This window comes from Nelumbo lutea, chromosome 3, assembly GCF_056320005.1.
Source record: "Nelumbo lutea isolate HS-2025 chromosome 3, American lotus-T2T, whole genome shotgun sequence".
NCBI lineage: Eukaryota > Viridiplantae > Streptophyta > Magnoliopsida > Proteales > Nelumbonaceae > Nelumbo > Nelumbo lutea.
In genome coordinates this window covers 110093345-110105758 of record NC_142686.1, presented here as the reverse complement: position 1 = coordinate 110105758, position 12414 = coordinate 110093345, and the positions used below count along the sequence as shown (strand labels likewise).

General features: G+C 35.3%; 1 protein-coding gene across 2 annotated transcripts in view; it reads right to left on the bottom strand.

Moving 5' to 3' along the window:
* Window positions 1-2978: 2978 nt before the first annotated feature.
* Window positions 2979-12414, bottom strand: part of BCE2 (2-oxoacid dehydrogenases acyltransferase family protein) — a 28095-nt gene continuing 18659 nt past the window's right edge. For both annotated transcript variants that reach the window (XM_088974760.1, XM_088974759.1), the window contains 4 exons: window positions 8917-9164; window positions 6433-6521; window positions 4538-4765; window positions 2979-3174 (listed from right to left, as the gene is read on the bottom strand). In XM_088974760.1, the coding sequence (XP_088830886.1) occupies window positions 3061-3174; window positions 4538-4765; window positions 6433-6521; window positions 8917-9164 (679 nt within the window). In that variant the 3' untranslated portion in view covers window positions 2979-3060. The remainder of the gene's footprint in view (window positions 3175-4537; window positions 4766-6432; window positions 6522-8916; window positions 9165-12414) is intronic.

Below are 12414 nucleotides of genomic sequence, written 5' to 3'. Positions count from 1 at the left end.
TAATAGTATAGATACTAGGCATGACTCCTGTACTCAGTACGGGGCCACTAATGAATTATTTAAAATTTTCAAATTTTTAAATCATTTGTATTAAAAATTTAGGTTAGGTTTTTCATTTGTTGTTTTGATAGAAATTTATTTGATTTAAAAGACTTACCATACTTTATCTAGTATGTGACCCTGTTATGGGGCAGTCACACATATGTATCATTTTGGTTTTTACTCTTTTTTTTTTGTTTTTTATAGTAATGTTGTTTTATTTGAGATTTTTTAGAAGATTTTATTTGAATTTCACTATTTGTCTAATAATTATATTTATATTTGAAATTCAAATAAAACTAACTATTGAAATTGCAGACTGTAGATTGAAGTGATTTTATTTGAGTTTTTTTGACATTGCAGACTGCAGATTGTAGGACAACCACTTCTACATTTCCTACATTTTTTTTAGGAATGGATGAGAATGGGAGCTTCCCACTTCTCATTTATTTCTAAAGAACTATTATTGAATGTATGGCACCTGTCTTAGAGTGCCACATGTCTGAGTTCAAACATTTAAATGTAGTTAAAAGCAATTTATGTATATGAGGAGTGTCGGTGGGTTTTTTTTTTGAAAATGTGAACAACCAACTTCCTAGATACTTTTTTCCAAAAAGTTGAGGTTGCCACGTGTTTGAATGGTGGGGGGCTATGGCCTGAAGACCTTACTTTAATATATATATATATATATATATATATATATATATATATATATTATATTAGATATCTTACTTTCTCATTTGAATCTAAGACCCCTCCTCCTTTCATCAACCAATATAGTTATGGGATGACCATCAATTTAGTTAATCCCTGTAGAGATTTATAAAATTACCATTTCAAACCATGCTCTAGAAAGAGAAAATGCCCTTTTTGGTGTTTTCCCATTTTTTCTACTGTTGCTAGCAATAGTGCTGATGTGGCATTGAAAGTGCCTACATGGCAGCAACAACAATGATACCAAATAAAAAACTTGAAAGAACATTTTATGATAAAACAACATGCTTATGCAACACCATTTTCTAAGAAAACGTCTCTCAAGAAACAACATCGATCCCAAACACTGCTGCTATCTAACAAGATTGAATCCACATCCTATATTGTGGGAAATCAAGTTTCATCCTCACAAAACTGGTTCCCACACCATACTCACAATACTTTGCAGCCGTGCATTATAAGCATATCCCTACTTGTATGTTTTCATTCACAAACCAAATTCAATCATTTAGTAAGTGGATTTTTTATATGGAAAGTATATAAAATATATGTATCAATATTCACTATCGAGTTGAATTCCATGTTTAATTAGTAACCATATCACAAACCAAATTCAATCATTTAGTAAGTGGATTTTTTATATGGAAAGTATATAAAATATATGTATCAATATTCACTATTGAGTTGAATTCCAGGTTTAATTAGTAACCATATCACAAACCAAATTCAATCATTTTAGAGGGTGTTTGGTACTGTGGGCATTTATTAGAAAAATGCGGCCACATTAGCACCACTTTGGTGTTCGCATTTATTGACAATTTGACATAGCTAAACAATGTCACATTGGATTGTTTATGGGCTATTGCTTGAAGCACCCCAACCAAACAACAAAAAGCAAAAAAAAAAAAACATTTATTTTAAGCTCATGTGGCATATGGCTTTATGGGGTGTTACTTGAAATGCCCAACCAAACAAAAAAAACAATAAATGTTTAGAGCAAGGCTTTTCAATTAAAGTGTAAGAAACATCAATCTATAAACACTCATGGAACCAAACGCATTAGTAAGTGATTTTCATGTTGCTCCATCCCCCCTTCTGTAAAAATGGGGAGAGAGAGAGAGAGAGATTGGTTGCTATCCTTGACAGGTTTCCATATCCACTTAGGGCCTATTTTGAGAAGGCTGAATTTTTGGTTGAGCCGCTTTGGAGATGCCAGGGGAGGGCTGAAGCTTTGGTCGAGTTACTTCGAAAAAGCCAATAAAAGAAGCTTTCATGAGAAGCGAGAACACTCGGGACCTACTGCTTGCACCACTATGAATCAAGGTCTATGTAACCGATCACGACTTCACGAGCGAACACGTACGCCACTGTGTTGTATAAACATTGAGTTGAGGAAGGCCTGATAGTTAAGAATCTTGAGATATTTGTTTAGTGTTTATACTTGCTCGATGATGTTTTGGACAAGGGTTGCACTCAGGTTGAATCTCGGCTTAGGTCAATTTTAAATATTCGGTTTTTGTGTTTGCTGGTCTGGTCCTTGGTTAGCCCCCAATTCCTTCTCTCGCAGCCTGAAATTGAATTGTATCCTTAACAGAAGGCTTTTATTTATGTAGCCTAAATACATTTTTAGGTGATTTCTCAAAATAGAAAATAAATGCATTTTTGGGTGTAGGGGTAGACAAAAGGAAATGGGTCGAAGTAACAAGGAATATTTTAACTTTCAAAGCGCCAGTATTTTAAAAATGGATACGGCATTATACATAACGGAATGGTGAAACGGGGTGTACTGTGTACATAGCTGGCCCCATTAGTTGGGATAATGCCTAGTAGATGATGAAATGCATTTTTAGGTGAAAACTAAAGGGATGTTTGGAACTTTAGCTGTTTTTCAAAAAAATGGTGTCATCGAATCCACAGGCATTTCAACAAACGCCCATGTATCTCATTGTTTGATTCAGCCGATTATTAAAAAATCGGGCATGCCTCAAAAATCAGGACCCCACCGATGTGGTGCTTACCTATCAGCACATACATGAAAAACGGTGATAAAAATCACCGTACCAATGTTGCTTACTACCTATTTGGTAGAAGTGTAATTTTTTTTTTTTGAAAAAATGGGTCTCAGAAGCATGGGCGTTTTTTCTTAAAAATCGATCCCAAAAAGCGTCCACGCTTCCAAACACCATGTAAGAAAGTATAGAAATCAACAACGGGAAAAAGGCCCATGCTAACAGGATGATAATTCATTATTTTGCTTAATGTTTGCTCCAAATTATCTTGAAATCGTGGATTCTGTTAATAAGCTAATCATCTCATATGCAATAAGAGAAGTTCCGGCTTTTCAATTAATAGCTTCCACTCGTTGCAGAATCTGGCAACAGTTGCCCCATCCACAACCCTGTGATCTGCTCCAATATTAACCTAAGACAAACAACCAAATGAAAATTTCAGACTCATAAAGTAACCATTGAACCCCACTAGACATGGACGTTGAGTTCCAGACAGGCTTCACTTCATAATTGAAAAATTAAAAGTTTAAAACCATTAGACCCATTTACTGCAACTTTTTCCAACGTTATCCCAAATATAACAGGTCTCCCAGATGTAATATGCAGCCCACACAATGAATTGACTTGGGAAACCAGTAAGGTTGTATTGACTTGAGAAATTTGGGGAAATTCCTAATACAAAATTCATAAGTATAGCAGGTCAATGTCAACAATCAACTTTAGTATGCATGCCTCAACATGAGGCCCTCTTAAGTTTGTTTTTTTTGACAAAATAAAAGATAAAAAATCATTAAAGAAAAGAAGAAGATAAAAGAAAGATTGTTGAGAAACATCTAATATAACTTAAAAAGTGTCTCTCAAATTGTGATTATACATAGTGTACAAGTTCCTTTTACATAAAAGGGCAGCCCAGCGCAGGACGCTCCTGCCAATGTGGGGTCAGGAGAGGGACAGATGTATACATTATACAGCCTTACCCCTGTACATACAGAGTGGCTGTTTCCAAGTTTTGAACCTTGGTCACCCAGGTCTCAATGGAGCAATCAAACCGTTGCACCAAGTGATTAACCACGCCAAACATCAACCTAGCACCTGATCCCAACTACATGTTTCGTATGTAGATATTATGATCGTAAATAAACTCTATTATAACTCATAGAAAGAACTGAAGAAATTTAAGTGACATTTGACATAACATGAAGAAGGCCTTATTTAATTAACTTCTCATAACGAACGCAGTAGAAGACAAACCTATGGTAAAATAGATGGTTCCAATCATTAAAAGGAAAGAAAATGCTAAAATGAATTTAAAAGTTATTTTTCATGAATCTTACGGCAAACCTCATCAATATTAGATTTGAGCCTTAAAAAATATAAATCCCTCCTCTCAAGGTTAGACCCTTAGGCTGTGTTTGGTTTGAAAGAACTTTCCCTACCTCTTCTTTCAAAACACAACTTCATAGAATCCTGGGGCTGGCACGCACACGAATTCATATACATGGGCAGAGTGCTAAAACTACACCTATCAGTGAATTCAAGATCCTTTAAATGACCTTTCCCATGTAATGGAAGGAAGCTCATTTAACAATGCTTAAAGAATGTGAACAAAATCTGGGAAAGCCAGGGCTTACTTATTGGAATGTAACCCCCCGCGCCAAAAATAAGGCAGAAAGGAAAAGAAGAAGAAAATTAAAAAGAAGAATCATAGAGAATGGAAAATGCATGTGGAAATGACAATTCATATATAACAAACACAATAACAAGTTGCTGCTTACATTGAGGATGGACGCAGGATACACATTTCCATCATCTGCAAAGCGTGGAAGTTTCTGGATTCGGCCCATTGCAATAATGGCAACTTCAGGCAGGTTGAGGAGAGGAGCACCAAACTTTCCACCAATTGCCCCAATGTTACTTAAAGTTATCGTTCCACCAGAGATGTCTTCAGTGCTAAGCTTGTTATTTATTGCCAATTGTTGTAAACGTGAAAGTTCCTTAGTAACCTGACCAGGGATGAACATGCTTTAGGATAATATTCTGCATTAGTCGAAGTAAGAGTAAAGGAAAATACTTTTTTTTTTAATCAATGAGCAAAGGAAAAAAATCGACAATACAACCATGAGTCTTAGGAAGGGCAGAACATATGAATGTGACAATTATGATTTATGACCTTATTTCAAGTCATCTTCTTTTCATGTTTTTAGCTGGCTTGTTGTAAAATCATAACAAGCTCTTCTTACCAAAAACTGAGGTAAAATTCAAGAAAATCACAAATGAAGAGCCTGACCTTCTAAAACTCTTGGTAATAAAGTTAGACAATCATTTAATTTGTTGAAGCCCTTATGCTGACAACTTGTTTAGAGATGAGAACCATATTTAAGAATTTTACATTTTTCTTTTCCTATAAACCTTCTAATTTCCACAACTTTCTGTTTCTAGAAATAGCAATATCACTTTACACTTAATTTGCACAATAATTGCTAAATGTTCATATGATAAAAGAAACGTACAATTGCAACTAAAACTTTGTTCTTTATTTATAAGACTAACATCAGAAACACTGACACCTTACCTTCAATTTATGGAAAGACAAAGAATAGTCATTGAGATAACAAAGATTATAAAATCTCCTTTCCTAACATTAGTGTAATTTGAATTGTGTCTGGAATGTAACGTAGGAATATAATATATTGAAGATAAATAAGATAAGCTAAAACTTACTTTGAGTTTATTCTTTGCCGATACCTGAACCTGATCTAGACGAGATTGATTTTTATGATTCTTTTAGCTTACTTATATTAGGATATTCAGTGAGGCTTCACTGATAAAGTCTAACAACAGTTCTGGGAAAAGCACAACTGCATGTATGCTTATGCTTGTGTAATTAAAATTCAAAATGTTCTTCAGTCCAAACAAGGCATTTTACATAGCCATATTCCCATTTGATGAACATGCTATCTCATCTACATGTAATTTCCATTTCTCAGAGGGGCATTCGGTCAGTTTTCTTGGTTGCATATTTTGTGATAAAATGATGTCAATACAAAAGTAATTTGTTGGGGACTGTTTTCATATGGATGTTTGCTTATTTACACCAGGCATTAGAGGAATGTAGCACAATTAAATGGTTGGGTTACCATTGCTTTTTGGACACTGATTGGTATTGGGCAGGCAAATAGGGTTGGGGCTTACCTCAAAGGGCCTCAGATCCTTTAAGTCAAAAGGTGTATCAGATATTATTGTTCAAGTTGATCAAGAAAATGCCATTAATAAGTTCAAAACAAGGAAATATCCCTTTGAGATCAGCAAATAGTATCAGGACATGCTAAGAACCCAAATGTGAATTTCTGTTTCTTATGTCCCTCACTCACTAATGATTTTGGGGTGTACAGGTTTTGATGTACAAGGGAATGGGTGTCTTATGTAGTCTTACCACTTGCCCAACCTTATTTTACTTGGTCCCTTCTACTATATTCTTCTCTTTATTGATATCATATATTTTGTCATGTATAAAAATGTTTTTTAGTTTTCTTCTTTATTTTAAGATAACAAAAATTACTAGGGAAAATAAAAAGAGAACGGAAAAGCTATCGGATCTTGACTGCCAATTTTGAAAAATGGAATGTTAATTGAAGATGTCAATAAATATAACAAATGGATTAGAACCAACCTCCAAGATGGATAATGATTGAACCTTCTTTATGTTTGGTACAACTAATCCATATGGAGTAGCCATGGCAACACCAATATTGTGGCATCCTACAATAAATCAATAAACCAAGGACATAAGTTGCATATAAGATGTAATTAACATAGTTTTCAAGGCACCAAGATGAGGCTAGGGGACAGATGTCTGCCTTATCATCTGGTTGCCTAGGCGATGGATTTTCTTTTAAATAAAAATCATGAAGGGGTAATTCCATGGGTTCCATAGCAACCAACAACCATCTTTCACTAGTAGTTATCTATAATATTAAAAAAAAAAGTGTAAATCATATTAAAACAAAGAAAATCAAACGTATTCATGAGAAAAAAAAGGAAAAATCAGAAAGATAGGGGCTAAGTCCCTGTTTTTGTCCTAGAAAAAGAAGACAAGAAAGAGTAGAAGAATGTGTTGATTGGATAAAATTTTAAGTTCTTCCTTAATTATCAGTTTGGGCATTGAAGTCTTTGAGGGTTCAAAATAGCATACACCATGTCTATTGATTGAGCCATAACAAATAAGAAAATAATAAAAAGATACTAGTATATAAATCCACAAAATGAATAATTTAGTTTAATAATGTCTATTTTATTATTATAATCTCAGAGAATAAAGAGTATAAACATATTTTATAGTACCATGTTCAAAAATAGCTAGGCACTTAAGTGAGGTGACCTTCCATGGGCTCCTTGTTGCCTAGGCACCGCATTGACAACTAATACATAATAGAGAAATTTAAACTCAAAAATGGTGATGAAATATAATATGTGCAGCTTGACATGGATCAAAATATTCTCCAGCTGGAAAACTTAATTTCAAAGCAACATTTATTAGCTTTCTATCAAATGCACGTATTGAGAGTAGAATGTTGATTTTATCTTCCAGAAAGTTGAAGTACTGGTGAGATATTAGAACCATCAACTAAGATCCTTAAACCTAAGAAAGAAAGATATTTGTGTAAAATTAGAATGTTTGATATTTCATTTTATCAACTTGATTTTCCTTGAAATCTGTTGCACCCTATCCAATAGTGTCTTCACAAAACTTGGCACCCTAAGATGATAAAAACATTGCATGCTTTGCATGTTGACAAGACCAGAACTCAGTCAAGTTTTGGTCTAAACAACCTAAATAAACTGTTAATTCCTTGAACAAAGCAGCAAATAATATTAAACTAGAATATCAAAGTCAGATAAATGAAGCCACTCTTCCTAATAGCATGTAGAAGAAACAATAAAAGTGGTGCTTTAGTAATTATATTCTAATATTCAATGACCCCTACTTATTGAGAATGACAATAATTACAATCATTCTGCAGGGAATTTTGATTGTGAATCTTCTTGAAAACTTTGAGGCTATATCTATAATCAGTAGAGCATTTTGGCAAATGAAGCACATGCAGAGAATGCTTGTCAAGTTTTATTGGAACATGTGGCTGGCTGGTATCCTGTATATTTGAATCAAATAGTTAGCATGTCGGTCTTGCATTTGTGTTTTTTTGGGTAAATTACAAAGATCCCCTGTACTATGGGGTCAGTGACAATAAACCTCCTGAACTTTCATTTGCAACAATGACCCCCCTGAACTTTCACTTAGTGGCAAACACCCCCTCCATTAGAGTTCCATCAGTTAACTTTGAAAAAGATTCTCACCCAGATGTTTAGTTTTTTAAATACCCAAACTACCATTTTCTTATTTAAATGAAATATTTATGATTCAATTAGTTTTATAAATATAATATTGAAGTCCTCCTGCTTGCTCCAATAGATCCTTGTAAATTTCTGACTGGATTCAATATTCAGATGAAATGGTAGAGGTTTCTTTCTGATAGATATAAATTTAAGGTTTTGTTTGGTTTTTCTTGATTTATTAGAGAAAGGAGTGGATAATTTTAATATTTTAACATGAAGATAGACATTCATGTCAGTGCAATGAAACAAGAATTTGAAGAAACTTGTTTTTAATGATTCTTGTTATTTTAGCTGGTTTCATTTGGAGAAAATGGAGGTATTTTTGGGTCAATTAGGGATTAGATAAAAAGGGCGAGAAAATAAGATAAGAAAAGTTTAGGTGGGTATTTTGGTAATTTAACACATTCCGTCATATAACTTAACGGCCAGGGGTATTTGTTGCAAAGTGAAAGCTCAGGGGGTAATTGTCACTGACCCCATAGTACAGGGGGATCTTTGTAATTTACCCCAGGTGCATATTGTTCAAAATTTTATTTTTAGGACTTGAGTGGGTATATACTCTATTAACAGCTATGTATTCAGGGACTTGAGTGGGTATATACTCTATTAACAGCTATGTATTCAGCTCCTCTTCCCCCCCCTCCCCAATGAGTTGAGTTCCTTTCATCTCTTATGATAATGTATACATGTTATTAACACCTCAACAGGAAAAGCTCATAACAAATTCAGTATTACTTAAGACAGATTAAATTCTGCATACCTTTAAGAATAACCTCATGTGACTCCTCATTGAAAGAACTATTCATTGAAGGGTGTTTACTTAATGCCATTGAAAGAGACTTTATTAAGAACGGCAGGTAAGTATGCTTAATCTGTGGATCTGAATTCTCACTTTGAAAAGCCGCTTTAAGCTCCACAAGAGCATCACAGTTTATCTCTTCTAAATAATGAAAATGTGGAACTTTTGCAGCCATGGTCATTGATTTAACCATCGATCGCTGGAATCCCCTGAAAGAGCATGATTAAAGTAACTGTCTAATAAAAATTCAAAAAAGGCTGGTAAACAAAAATAAAGTAGTTGATTCTAGGTCAAGAAAAACAAGATTGAAAGAGAAAAAAGAGAAAAGGAGAAGAAAAAAAGGAGAGAGAGGAGAAAAGTTTTAGGGATGTTAAAGTTAGGCCCACACCTCTATCATTAACTTTTATAATCACAGTGCAAATTACAAATCTAACCTTTCTTATGATAGTGACTACACCCCTAACCATATGATGAAGCATTTTTCAACAAATAGAATATAATCATGCTTAGTCTTCATTAATCACATAGAGATAAAGGAGTTTTCCCAAGCAGAATATTTGAGTAAAAAAGGCACAAAATAATAAGGCCACTCCAAGAGATAAAATATTACATAAGATCCAGAACATTAGATGATATTGGAAGATTATACAAGGGGAATTATAATAAGAAATCTGACAACTCCAAGATGAGATATTATACGGAATCCAGTCAACTAAGTGGCTCAGTAGGAGTACGGTATTTGATTATATACCACAAAAGTAAGCAAAATAAATATGAAGTTTCTTAAACTATTGGTTGCTTTGATACTTGTAATTCAAAATGGAATATACTGAGTGAAAGGTTTATGGGGTAGGTTGCATTTGTGGGTAGGGACCCACAAACATTTCAAGAACAGGCTGTATAGTTCTTATTTTGTCTTTAATACCCTTTTTGTATCTATGCATACAGAATAGAAAATGTACAGAAAGGATGTTGGCCTTTGCACAGTGCCTTGTGCAGGGCATGCATATTTTTTGAGTGAATTAATACAATACCCTACCTTTTGTCTAAAAAAAGTAATTCAAAATGGAGTAAGTGCATGAAAAATATCATTGTGTGTACAATAATTTATTAGACACATAAAAGTATTCAGTGGAAATATAGGTCAAGATATCATGATTTTTATATTCAACTCCAGTAAGACAACTGTGGAACAACAATTCTAGATTCACCTGATTTTATTACTCTAGAATAGTAGCACTCGATTAGGTGCATTTAACCATAATTTCAAAGTTTAACTTGAACATACAGCTACAAACAAACAGGGAACCACAAAAAAGCACATCCCATTTGTAGAGGAGATGGGCCGAGTGGCCCATAGACTGTCACTTCATGTTATGTTATGTTTCTCTCTGTTATGGGCCTTATTCTGGGCCCATACTCTGTAGTGTTCTTTTTTTTTGTATTTTTCTGCCCACTTAAGGGCCTCTCTATAATTTATCAAAGATTAACTTAATAAAAGAGTATCAGAGTGTTAGAGGGAGGTTAAGTTCGAACTCCTCATCCTCTAACTCTCCTTGCCGCAGTTCTCTCTCTCTCTCTCTTCTTCTCTAATCTTCTCTAATCTTTTCTTGTTAGTTTTTCTGGTTTTCTAGCACAGTCCCATACTTCTAAGACTGTTTTTCAACTTGGTATCAGAGCGGGTCGTTACTTGGTGTGTCCCTCATGTGGTTCTAGTTCAGCCAACTGCATGAGGAGGTTCTAGGGCTGAATGTTTACAGTCATTCGCCTAGTTCTTGGAGGTCATTGGAGGGTGCCCAGGAGGAATCAGAGAGCAAGTTTTTTTTTTTCAGCCTGATTTGAAATCAGAGGAAAGGGATTTCGAAGCTAGCTCAGAGAACAAAGAGTTCGGCCTGGTTTGAAGTTCAAACCAGAGATACTGAAGTTGTTTTCTCAGTTCTTTGCTGAGTTATTTTTTTGTTATTTGGGAGAACTGTTAAAGCATTCAAAGCACACCTCCATTCGGCCCACTGTTACTGGACTGATTTCTGGGTTATTCTGGAAGTGTTGTTCGGCTGTTATTGGGCTTCCAAACTGCTGAAAAACTGATTTAAACTACGTGGTACAAGCCTCTACTTTAGTTCAGCTACTTCTTGGACCTAGACAAAGTGTTCTTGAAGTGATTTCTACTTGTTAACAGTGAAGTGTTGACTGTTGCATACATAGTGTTTGTAAAAGGTCCTCTTAGGTACTGTGGACTGTTTTCTTTGCTCTCCTTGGGAAATTATTGTTGGGAACCAAGAATACATATTGTTCGGAGGCCTGCTGATTGTTCCTTGAAGGCTGAACCAGGGTTTCTTCTCTTTGAAAGTGCTGCCACCGAACTTGGTTCTCACGGCTGTCAGTTCTGAACTGAGTTTGTGTGTTGCTGTGTTTGCTATTATTTCAACTCAATCTGAGTTCTTTGAAGTCAGATCACTTTTAAAGGCTTGCCGAAACCCTAATTGAAGCTGTTACATAATGGACTACTCAGAAATTGAGAACAAGAGCACTGCTGAATATGGACATAATTCGGGAACTACAACTGATTCCTTGTTGGCTGTAACTATAGTTAAATTGGATGGAACCAATTATTTGTCCTGATCACAATCCGTAAAAATTCATATTTGCAGTAGAGGTGTTAGACAGTTTTTTGTATGCCCTTAGCTTCAATCTGATTTGATGTGCTTTTGTTATTTAGTGGAAATAAATAAAGTGCATGTTTGATTCATGTTGTTTGGTTTAATTCTGTGTAAAACCCTAAAACTGGACATTTATAGAGACTCATGTTAGTTTTAAATGTTCACAGCCGTTGGATAAGTCTGGGGAGATTTATCCTGCCAAGGCTGATGCTGGTGTGCCACCAAGTGTTGGGATGGCCTGTCTCAGCCATCAGGGTAAGACCCGAGGCACATGCAGTATGGGATTACTTGAATCCTTGAACCAGACCAGATTTCCAGTCTTGCCCTGGACCTTGGAGATAGATGGGCAAAACTGGAAAGTTACACCTGACCCCTAGACTCGATTATGACACTTCACTAGGTGTTGGATCAGGCTGCCTTTGATATGCCAATCAGTGAGATCCTTAGCGGGGATCAAAACCTGGGTATGTTGGGGCAGTTTGAGAATTCATCTGAGTGGGTGATCATAGTGACAGAATCAGCCACTTTGTCGGACAAAGGGTAATGATCGGGAATGCACTCTCTCTGATGGAAACCAAACTGCCGGCAGTTGATTTCAATCGTTGGAATTTTGTTTTGCAAAATTAATATATTTATATATATATATATGTACGGTTTCAATTTGTTTGCAAATGGTTTTATTTCCCGGGATCCATGTGAGAGGAGAGTGCGGCACTGTTCCTTGCAGCCGAGGGAGAGGTCCTCTCTTGTCGGGCAGTGCTTGATCATTAAGGGCTGAGAGGTTAAGTGTAAGACCATT